The sequence below is a fragment of the Symsagittifera roscoffensis genome, chromosome 6 (assembly GCF_963678635.1).
Source record: "Symsagittifera roscoffensis chromosome 6, txSymRosc1.1, whole genome shotgun sequence".
Classification (NCBI taxonomy): Eukaryota; Metazoa; Xenacoelomorpha; order Acoela; family Convolutidae; genus Symsagittifera; species Symsagittifera roscoffensis.
In genome coordinates, this window is record NC_087067.1 from 43,857,132 (window position 1) to 43,869,156 (window position 12,025).

Sequence of the window (12,025 nt, forward strand, 5' to 3'; positions counted from 1 at the left end):
GCCAACAGTTAAGATACACTGCTTAAATCGTTGGCATTTTTTTTGTTATATATCATAAAAATCTTGTTCAATTTAAACAAGCGAATCTCTACTAGGTCGAAAGTTCATTTGCGCGAGAGAAATATGCCAGTTAATTTGATTTATATATTTGACAAGGCCAAATAATTAGGACCGCAAAAACTGGAATTGAACCCCGAGACTTGGACCCCGAAAAAGTATAAGGTATCATGTCCCTTAACATAAAGCTAATCTTAGCGAGATCTAAAAGTAGGAGTTCTCCTGCTTATGGGGTGGTAAACTTTTTTCGTTTTTAAAATCCTAGGACACATTTCCTAGGACTTTGCTTGAGTGAGGACAGGACCATAACTCTCCCCTTAGGAAGGACCCCATTTTCGATCCGAGACAAGATACAACACTACACTAACGTAATGGTTTACAGTTCCATTTTTATAATTAAATTGTACAAACGGGCCTCCTAAAGCTCGCTGGTACAACCTCCTAAACGCTTTTTTTCAAGTTTTTTCATTTCTATTTTTTATAGAGCTATTTTTTGTGCCAGTTTTTGTCAAAAAATTTCTTTTGATCATCGAGGCAGACGAAGTTTGCCGATAATGTCCTTCTACAATCACGGGACATAGATGTTGCAACTTCCTGCTTTCAAGTGATGAGCTGAACAATTTTTTTTTCGTCTGTGTCGTCTGTTTTTCAACTGTATCGCGGTTGAAACTTGGTCTGCCTCGATATCGCGGTTGAAATTTCGACAAAAGATGAATAAAACTGTTTTGTAGCCTTTGAATGGAGAAAAATCGCAAAAATTGTTTTTGCCGCATTGCTTGGTCTTTCAATCAGAATGGATGAGAAAGTCTTCTTTACCACCTCCTCTATCAAATGACCAAAGAAAGCCTTAAAAGCCATTTTTTGTTAAAAGGCTAAATAACAATTTCATCAATCATACGTCAAAATTTCAACCGTATCAGCAAACAGCAGTAATTTCAATGCTGTAAATCTAAATGTTGCAACTTTTCTGTTCCCTGGCTGTAACTGAATATCATTTCAAAATGTGGGGATAGATGTGCAGTCTTCACTTTTTTTCAATCAAAAGAGAGAACTCCAATTCGCATTGATAGAAAATTAACGATAAACGATATCTTGACATTTAAAGTTTTCTATCTTGTAGGATCAATTTTTTTGAGATATAACGGTTTTCAAACAGTTATTCTATAGCCGCTACATTTATTCGGAGCAGAATTGTTCCGATAACAAAAAGTTCCTTTTCTGCTATTTTTTAAAGAAACATTTGGGATTGTACAACAAGAGCTTCTATTTTCAATCAGACGGACTCCAAACAACTGAACCAATCTTAAAAATAAAATCCTAAATCTTAACTTTTGAAGAGAATAACAAAACTTATATTTTTGGACGTGTTTTTATTCAAACAAGGTTTGGCGATTGAAACCCAAAATATTTTTTCACACTTAAGAAATTTTTTAGGGGATTGATGACTTGAGATTGAAATTAAATTGAAACGCTTTCTGATATCAGATCGAAAATAAAACAAGATTGTAATGAAGTTCTGGGGGTTTGAAAGTTCTGGGCGTTAATCTTTTCATTTTGAAATATAATAGAAAATTTACAAAGAAAAGACCATTACGTTCACAATTTTTTAAAAATCTTTTAGTTATTCGAGTTTTTATCATGCAACTGATCTGGAACTTTCCCTCGGAACTTTTCAGAAATGGATCAGTCTCTAAGTCCAAGTTGAGTCATTTTCCTCTGTGCATAACTCATCACCACAAAGCTGGCTCCGTTGGAGAGCAGTGACCGACAAGTGCCAGGTGTTATGCCTCTGTAGAGTGCCAGACTGCTGCCGCGTTCTTTCACCACAATTGAACATCGCTGACGGAGCGTCAAATTAGCATCACCGTAGTTTCCTTGCAACTGAAATTATTTTGATTTTTGATAAACTCCCATCAAGTTAATATATATGTAGTGGTGGCTCAAAACCTAACATTTTTTTCCCAAAGTGAAAAATCACAAAAATATAACATTCATAAGACCTCAAGTTCTAGGGATGGCCTTCTGAAAATGGATATCGTAAGAATGAACGAAATTAATTTGGATTAAGAGAGGTTGGTTTTCTAAGTGTGTGTGCGTGGGAGGGGGGTATTTGCTCTTCTTTCAATCAAAATTGCCACTTTAAAAAATTTATCATCAAACTTTTTTAAAGCGTATTTGTTATCTAAAAACGCTCGTCGATAATTGATTAAAAAAGTGCATAAGGTTTTGCCTCGATCGAGACGGGGGAATCCCTTATGAGCGAAGAACCGAATGCGTAAAAATTTTATCAACCAATCAAAACTCAGTATTCATAAATTCGAAAGAAACAAGCGATATGTTTTTTTAGACAGATGAGCAATAAAATCTGAGTTTTGGAAGGATTTAAAAGGGCGTTGACTTGTTTGAATTTTTTGCGCATCTTCGCATGATAATAGATCCCCCCTTGGGACTTGAACTAACTTGGGATTTGATTAATTCCAGGGGCCACACAACCCACCATGCAAAAGTGGCTGCACATCCGGACACCAGAAAAGAGCCCAGAAGAGGCCGACTGAAAAAATCTTTATAATTCCGTCTGACGTAATCGACGATGACGAAGTAGGTGGTAACTAGTCCCGCAGTACGAAGCCACGTGATTTTGTATCCGTTGTAAGCCTCCCTTATTCTCCAAGTTTGCCCAATTTGACGTCGTATTTTCACATATCTAGCAAAAACAACAAGGAAGTAAACCCGCATTTAAGTAAAGTGACAAAAAAATATATTATACGGGATTTTCGGATGGCTTAAAATGTCGTAAACATGATCGATTTTCATGTTTCTCTCACGAAACGAAGTGGATTATGAATCAATTACGCTCCATTATTCGCACCTGCAAATTTTTTTTCAGCTGCGACCATTTTTCTGAAAGCTACGGGGTTCAAAAGCTACGTGTACGGACAAATCGCGATCAATATGGCTCAATATTTTATTTGATGCAAGCAATTAGGTTTCTTTAAATACATGATTTTGTACTTTTCAAAGCGTCTGGAAAAAAAATTTCACAAAAGATTGAAGAAAAAAATCAATTTCATATATGTTTTTTTTTAAATTTCTTCATCTTTCGAAGTTTAAAAGTATTTCATGGACATCAAAGGGCAATTTAAACGCGCATGCCTTTGAGTTGATACGGTCTTTCCTGTTTATACTTCCTAAATTATCTTTCAGAAATTGTATTTGAGTTACTACTATGATTTTGTCCCTTGAGTTTTCATTTTGTCAGCAGTTTTGCTACTTTCCGAAGAACAACTGGTTGAACAAAACTTTTAGCAGCTCGGTTGCAAACAATCAACAGGAGTTTCCCAAAAAAGTTGAAAGAAATTTTTAAAAAGTTCGAATAATTTTGTCGACCTTTTTGGCCAATCAAATTGTTTTTCCGAGGTATCCAAAAAAAAACAATAAATACCCCTATACAAAATCTGTGCCATTTTGGAGCCATTTAGCACAACCCACCAACCGAATAACTAGGTGATATAATTATATGTTCTACTTAAATCTAGTAATTCAGCCACTTCTCATGCAAAAACACTAAAAAATATAGTCGATAGCATTTTAAGTGGACACCAAGGCATTCAAACTAATTTTTTAATCAAGTCATACTCGCTTTTCACATTTTTCGTTTTTAAGATAAACCGATCAAAAGTGCAAATAGCTCTGGCTTGCATTTTCCCTACTATCTGGCTCTTGACTTTTGTACTCACTCATAGACATATCCAGTAGGTTAGGTTTGATGTCGAAAACTTGAACCACTGGGACGCCCGGGTGAGATGAAAATGGATCCATTTAGCTCTCACTCAAAAAGTCCCCATGGCTCAGTTTTACGAAATCAAACATAGCAGTTCTACGAAATCAAAATGCTAGAAAAACTTTTAATCATGATAATTTTTCACCAACCACAAGTTTTTTTCTCCTCAATTTCCAAACTTTGAATTCGCCTCCAGTTTTTTGTCAACTTTACTTACTCTAGTGGCGTTTCTATAGTTGCCCTGACAAACGTAGCTACAAAACAGCCAATCAAAACTCGAGGCTGTAGACCTCCGTTGGCTGAGTGGAGCATGAAAGGCAATGGATCAGCAGCCCAGGTTCCCTCACAATAAGTGAAGACCGCTTCAAATGAACTAAACTGAAGGGACCTGAAACACAGATAACACAATTCAGTTCGCTATTTCAGCTTAAATATACCAACTCTCGAGACTAGAAATACTTCAAAACTCAACGAAAAACAATAAGAATTGTCACACAATAAGCTTTTTTATCAAAAATTTTATGAAGTTTTTGATGAATATTTCCGTCCAGAAAATAAAGTTTATCAACTTCTGATTTAAAAAATGAACAAAAAGTGAGGAGCCAGATTCAAAAAAAATTAGCTTAGAAGCTTTGGCTGGGTACGGGAGCAATGTATAAGTGTTTCGGTTTCAGAAAATAAGCTAAAGTTAAAAATAAGCTAAAGTTAACGAAGCTATAGAAATTTACAATGTTTCATGTGACTATAATTTAATCAGAAAAGATTCAATAAACAAGGAAAAACACAGTATTTTTTTACTAGTTGCTCGATTATCTCTTAGACGATTCAATTGAACTCATTAAACATTGCAACTTACTTTAGATTTCGGTTATTGATGTTTTATCTATTTTTTCAAGGTTTAAAAAACTAAGCAGGCTACAAAACTTGCAAAATACCTAAATTTTCAATAATTTCAGTTTTTAGGAGAATCGGATGCCATTCTGCGGCAAATACTCAACCTTCTGACCGACCGATGAAGTTTCCCTTTTGCTAGTATTCTGCGACTTCAAAATCCTTTAAAAAATTCCAAGGTGCGAGCCCTAGCAGTTCATCTTTCAGGACCGTGTAGTTTTTTGTTAAATAGTCCTAAGCTTGGCAAAAAAGACTGGCCTATTATAATGCTTTGCAAAAATGTTTGAAAAATTGTCGGTTAAGATAAAAGTTAGACTACACTTTTGAAAGCCTTGGAACCTACTTTTTTTGCAAATCTCAAAACCTAATTTTTGAAAAAACCAAGATTAATACCTGATTAAAGATGTTTACATTTTACGCCGAAGACTTATCGCACATGTGGAACCATCTGCTTTGAGTTGGGTTATTTTGTTGAGTTTTCCTAAAATGATTTGTTCATATATACTGAAAATTACTACATTTTTTTATTAAGTGGTCATGACGGCAAAAAAGTTGAAACATGTGCTGAGTCAGTTAGCTATCCAATAGTTGATTTTTTCAATCAAATTTTAATCAATGAGAAAGTTGCAAACGTTTGCGTTATAGCCAAAGTTCCACCTTTTGACAAGAAGGTTCTTTACGAGAACTCAACTAAATTTAGGCTGATAAGCCTGTTTTCATCAAGACACAAAGTTAACGATAAAAAGTCTTTCAACGCTTTTTTGAAACTATTGATTATTTCAACAACCTTTTGCAGCAGAGCAATTTGGATTCAGGAAAAATCGTTCATGTAATAAAATCATCACAACAACAGAAATTATACGATCATGCACAGATGCAAGAAACATAAGAAAAGCTTGTTTTACAGAATTAAAAAAGCGTTTGACATCATAAAGCATTCTATTTTGATGAAAAAGCTGTGGTTTTATTTGCATATGCTGTAACCTTATACCATCATTTTTAACTAATCATTATGAACACGCACTTTCAAACTGAAAGAATTTGAATATGCTACAGGGTTCGGTACTTGGATCGCTGCAAATTTTTATGGAAAATTGAGTTTCAAATAAAATTTAGAAAGAGATGTTAGTTATTTTTTTGCTGGAGACACGTTGTTTCGCACGAACAAAAAATTAAGCGCAGTACAAGAAGTCAAAAAAAATTGGAATGGCAGACTTTTGGTACAAAACCAATAAAATAACCTTTATTAAAATAAGATAAAGTCGAGCAGCTAATTTTGGCTGACAAAAAAAATTTAAACAAAATGCGAAATATCTTTTAGAGGAGAAAAATTGTAGTACACAATGTTTATAGTTTTCATCGGCACTTTAATACTAGTTGAAGAAAACAAGTCCAATTTAATGGCTTAACATATCAAGCAAGGAACGTTTTTTCGTGAAAACTCCACATGAGTTTTAATAAAATTTAAGCTGAGTCCGTTTTTTCATCTGGCTGATTAGCAGATGTTTTAGATAGTTTTTCGACGACGAATTTTTTGCAAAGATTTTTTAAACAAAAACATGATTTCAGAACTAAATTTTTAACAAATGTTCCAAGTATTGATGACAATTATCATGAAAATAAACTTGAAATCGACTTCAAAATCTCCCTTAATAAAATAGATAAAAACTATTGATGAGTTGTTAATGGAAATTCTACTCAATTTTTTAAGCGAAGAACAATTTCACAAAGGAGATGCACGGGAGCTCGCGAATCGAAAACTCTCAAATGACATATATTAAGAAAAAATTGGCTGCACAAGTAGTTCAGCTATAGGATAAACAAATTTCCAATTTTTATTCTCAAACGAACTGCTGCCTCACAATTTAAACATTTAAAGATTAACGAAATCAATAATTCTGGATCTAAATTTAAGAACTATTTCCTAAAAGATAATTCCTATACACAGGAAATCATTTTTTCTGAAGTATTTCTGTCTTGATCCTCAAGTGTTTGATTTTACATGGTTTCACGTTGACGCGCCTCAGCGCTCATGCGCGATTCTCGAGAGTTAAGTACTGTATACGTATCTTTTTCTCACTAAATAATTCAAATTTAAACGAGTTTTCGAACATTGTATAATAGTTGAGACTGATGCTGGAAAGATTTTGAAATCATATTGTAATTCTAATATTGGTTTCGCAGGTTGAACGCTTTTGATTCGTAAGAAAATGAGAACCCTCTTTTAGCTCATTGACCTACTCTTTGTAAGCACAACGTAATTGATGAAACATAAGTTTTTCGTTACTGTTGGTTCCTGAAATATATATATCGATTGCTTTTCTTTAGACTGTCTTAGCTAATTTTTGTTCTAATTGTTCCGACTTTCGATACGAAAGTAACGGAATATTTGTGCTCGGGGTGGGTTTTTTTTTGTTCAGACAAATTTCGACTTTTTAACTAGCAATTTTTGACGGAATTTCTTAAATATCATTCGAAAGGTATTGTTGTCCTGAGCTCAAATTTAAAAAGATATTTCACCTGTGATCTTTTTTCGTAAAGATATGGTGGTTTAAAGATTGCCGTTTTGGCCAATTTGGGACAATGAACGCGCGATATATTTCGCGCTATTAACGCATGAGCGGAGATTTAATCAGTCTTAAAATCGTTCCCAATTGGTTGAAAGAAGCTTATTTGCCATAATTGATTTGTTACAAGGAGCAAAATCTATCCTTTTATACTTTATATGGCGTCTGGGGGGATGATTTTTACAAAAAAAATCAAATTTTTGAAAAAAAAAATTTCATTTTATTTTTTCTTACATTTAATTTTTTAATGTTATTACTGCTCCATAAAACTTTAAAAGGCAGTCGGAACAATCAGGGCTTCGTCCTGATACGAGTAGTCTTGTTTCTATTAAGGATTAGTGATCTGCTCTGTATTACACTTTTAATAGTTTGTATTGCAAATTCAATTCACAAGCTTACTTATCCTGTAATTGAATTAGTGTTTCATCGATTGAAATCGGAAGGAACATTGTCTTTGAGCATATTTCATTTTTTCCCACGTAATTTCAGGTGCTCCGAATCATCATAAAATGAAACAAGTAGAATATCATCGCTATATCTTTTCAGGCGTGATTAAAACAAAATGGCCTTAACAAATTTTTCATTGTGTCGAGAGAAAACTACGTTCGACATTTCTGAGTTTCAGTCTAATGTCCAGCAATTATCAAACGAGTAAGTCCTATGAAAAAAAAGATCTATGAAAAGTAAAATTCAGTAATTATCCATTTTTTGAAGTTACATTCCGAGCTTCATTGGCAATAAAAATTTCTGCAAAAAAATATACGAAAAATTTTCGGAAAAACTTTTGAATTGATTTTTTTCTCAACGTTAAAAATCGTTTATTGATTTTCAAAGTTCTTAATTCACATCCTGGTCAAATTGTTTTTTTTAGTTCTCTCATCACAACACTCACAAAGAACTACCAGCTTTTGTAAAAAAAAATATGAAAAATTTTTGATATTCTTATATGAATGGTCGGAACATTCTGTGTTACTTACACTAAACCGGCTATCTTTTTTTGTATAAAATGACTTTCCGAGTTATTTGTTTTGTTTTTTTGTGTTTTTTATTCAGATCATAATCAATCCAGACACTATAGCAACTTTTGCTCATTTGGAAACCGAAAATCAAAGTAAGCTTTTGTTTTCCTATCTGGAATCAAACTGTAGAATTGGTGATTCTAATGTATTACATGCTATAGTAACTTGAGCGTAAGATTGATTCGTCGTTAAGTTAAGTAGTACAGCAAACAAAGGGTAAAGTTCGAAATAGTTGAATCTTCAAAGATGTAGTCCCTCTTATGGCGGAAAACTCAGGTGAAGTAAAATCGGCTGACCATCCCCCAAATAGGAACTACACGAACTTCAGAGGAGCGATATTAGAGATGATTTGACCTGGGCATGCAAAAATCCATAACCCCCGGACCCCCAAGCGCCAAGTGATAACGGTTCCCCGAAGTGCAAATGGCCTTATCAGAACTCGGATTCTAGCGGCGGTATTGGGCTTAAATTCTAGTATGTTGTAGGCCTAGTTAGGGGGAGCTTAAATTTGGGAACCCAGACCCCTCAGACCCCCACTTCCAGTTTTATGCCCAAAGTAAACAAACCCACCCGTAACTTCTGGAGGTCGGTTCTCGGCCTCCAATGAACGCAGGGAGCTGAAACTTTGAGGGATGAAAGGTAGTGGCAAGATACATCTTGTATTATAATTTGAACCAAATCTGGCGGTTGGACCGGAAGCTATTAGCACTTGGAAAAACACCCCCTGAAGTAGGCAAAAAAACACAGACCGGAAGTAGGCAGTTTACGCAACATAATGAGCGAGGGCATATCAATTTTATGGCGGCATCAGATACTGCAACTCGTCCCCGAAAAAGAGACCCCTAGTGAGTGAAAACTCTCCGGTGACTCCTTCCGGTGTTAATAGCCTTTTCCCGGAAAAAGTGATTATGGACATTAGAAATGGGATACCTTGTGAAGTATTAATGGGATATGAATGAAACTTGGTAGTTAGGACCCCCATGGGATTCTAAACCCAAATATGGAAGTTTGACCCCGGTTGACCCCTGAGTGACTTTAAAGTGACCTTTGGGCTTTTTCACCCCAAACTTGCATGGAAAACCCGAATATTAACACCGGAAAGTGGCGTCTTCCCCAGCCCAACCCCTGGAAATGAGGATAAGTCATCTTGCTAAAAATTGAGGGGAAAACTTATATATTGGGAACTAGAGTAGAATCTGATGGAGATATAGATTTTACATTGCAACCTTGGAGTAGTGGATTTAATTCAAAATGGACTTGGTAAACTTTGGGTTCAGTTTAGCTTGGCGAATGCGCTTTTAATAGAGTAGCAATAAGGGTAAAAGAAAAGTAGTCCCAGAAGAAATGGATAGTAATAGGACCGTAGCATGAGAATTAAGTTTCCTAAATAGTATGAATGGACATGAAATTTACTTGGCTCTCCGGAGGTGACTTTTTGGTTTATTTTGACCCCTAATAGACGAACTAAATTCCACTGATAGCTAGAAGGTCGGGATTGGAATAGAGTACAGGTAGAAATTTTAGATGCTTGGAATGAATTAACTACCCATAAAAAGGGTCTCCCCCTACCCTTGGAAGGTCGGAACGTTAACGGGAGAATTGTAATAAAGACCTTGGGAGGATTACTGAGTAAACATAGCATGCTTTGGAGGTTGAGTTGAACTTGAGAGCTCAAGTTCACAGAGTTCAAGAATTAGTTGATTAGAATCGTATGACGTTTGTTTGCTTGGTCAAATTGTGGCAGCTACCGCATACCGGGTATCTAATAAACATGAAAAGATTGATAGAAGAAACCGAAGTTGGCACATGGCAGAAGTGACAGGGGGAGGGATATAGTCTTAAAACATGTGCGGATGGGTGATTTAGGCGGTTGTCAGGACTGATAGGGAATGGCGTGACTTAAGTAAAACTAAGTGTAAAGAAAGATAAGGAATTGGAGGGTATCGGAGAGCCTTTAAGAGTCAAAACAGTGTTAGCTACCATCAAGAGTTGTTGGTTCTCGATCAGAGAAGAGAACAGTTGTTGGCTACTATTAAGACTAGTGGCTTCTCGATCAGAGTAGAGAACAATTATTGCTAGCGAGCAAGCTGATTGGAACCCGAGTTTAGTACCGGGTTAAAATAGCTGTGTGAGCGAGTTGCGCTGGAACCCGAATTTAGTACCGGGTTGAACTAGTTGTGTGAGCGAGTTTCTCTGCTAGAGTAGGCGAGTTTTGATCGAGTCAAGCGAAAACTGACGAGCAATTGAACGGAACGGGACGCGGGCTTCAAAATAGAAGTTTCTAAGTAGTAGTGAGCTCATAAAGGGTACTGTAAATTGCTTTTATTTCCTTTGCGATTGAGAATTTACTTATGGTGCACACGATTTGCTGAACTAGCTAAAAGTGCGAGAGGAGAGCCGAAAAGAGCCTAATTTAAGGGGGGAAGTTGCGTAATCCTTTGATCGGCCGATTTAGTCTGACCACCAACATAACCCTTTCAGGATTGTGGATCATATCGTGTCTTAGTGTCCCCCGCTATTACACGGTATTAAGGGGAGAAACTCTGCGGCAGTTAAGTAGAGTGGACGCGTGCTTAGAGGAGAAGACTCCCCGGAAAGAATCCACAAAAACAATTAGACCACCATCACGTTTTTTATTTTGATATTTTAGTCACAATTGCACTTGTCAGTAACCAGTGGTTTTCATTGTTTGTTTCGTTCAGCCTGACATACGAAAAATGAGTTTGTGGTAAGTCGAAGGTCTTGTATGCTTTTTGTGCGTTTTTTTTTCGTGTAAAAAGGTGAGGGTACACCGTTACCTGTAAATTCCAGATCCAATCAGTGGCGGAACACATCCTCTGTATAATCCCCTTACCCCCTGTGATCTGAACACTTCTGCGAATGCCTTGGACATGGAGATACTCTCGAAGCCCTTCTGTGCCTGCATTTTGGTCTTTATTGTGTCCAGCGGGTGACCAACTGCGACAACTGTCAGCCCGAACAGCACACCAGCCCCGCATGATAGAGCAGCTTCTTTGACCCAATGCGATCTGTTCTCATTATGAGTCATACCCAAAGAGCTTCGCGCTTATTTAAAACGGAGGCAACGAAAAATTAGTCGATGCAACGATTTGCAGAAAAGACGTCAATTTGTTGCAAATTGATAACATTTGCTACTTTTGAGATACTTATCAGCGAAATTTATAATAATCATCATAATAACTTGTTTTATGAAGAAAATATCCGAAGGTGCACAAAGAGACACAAAAATGACACTCGAATTTTCCAAAATGTCAGCCGCGAGCCTATGGCCTTTTGGTATGCTGCGCATTGCTAGACCCACTTTTCTGACCTTCTTATCAAAGAAAATTAAGATCGCCGCAAGAAATATAGCTCTAAGGATTAAGATCTGAGATTTAGATACAATATATTTGATTTCACTATACTTTGACATGAACATCTATCTACTACCTTTATCTTCAGCGCTTGCTTTTCAATCAAAACGTCCGTTACCACGAAATCACATCTTTTATCGCTACATACACGAAGCGCCAAACAAGGCCATCCGAAACAAAAGCAAGACAGAACGTATCAGGGAAAGCCCTGAATGTTCCGACTGTCTTTTAAGGGCTATGGAGCTGTAATAACATTACAAAAGTAAATGTAATACAATGAAACGAATTTTTTTTCTTTTAATTGAGATTTTTTTTGAAAATCATCACCCCACACGC

The 12,025-nt window shown here is 36.1% G+C and overlaps 1 protein-coding gene across 1 annotated transcript; it reads right to left on the reverse strand.

Moving 5' to 3' along the window:
• Nucleotides 1–1,665: 1,665 nt before the first annotated feature.
• On the reverse strand, nucleotides 1,666–11,631 carry LOC134847737 (uncharacterized). Its single transcript, XM_063864931.1, has 4 exons — nucleotides 11,114–11,631; nucleotides 4,056–4,226; nucleotides 2,518–2,761; nucleotides 1,666–1,938 (listed from the first exon to the last, which is right to left on the reverse strand). Exons 1-4 carry the CDS (start codon nucleotides 11,362–11,364, stop codon nucleotides 1,741–1,743), a joined length of 864 nt encoding a protein of 287 aa, XP_063721001.1. The 5' UTR covers nucleotides 11,365–11,631; the 3' UTR covers nucleotides 1,666–1,740.
• Between the last annotated feature and the right edge of the window lie 394 nt (nucleotides 11,632–12,025).

Excerpts from the sequence above, each read along its gene's own strand:
- LOC134847737 (XM_063864931.1), bottom strand. The coding sequence starts at position 11,364 with ATGACTCATAATGAGAACAGATCGCATTGGGTCAAAGAAGCTGCTCTA. Across the intron at positions 2,762-4,055 it reads ACTATAGAAACGCCACTAGA|ATATGTGAAAATACGACGTC; the intron begins GTAAGTAAAGTT and ends TGTTTTTGCTAG. Across the intron at positions 1,939-2,517 it reads TGGAATTAATCAAATCCCAA|TTGCAAGGAAACTACGGTGA; the intron begins GTTAGTTCAAGT and ends AAATAATTTCAG.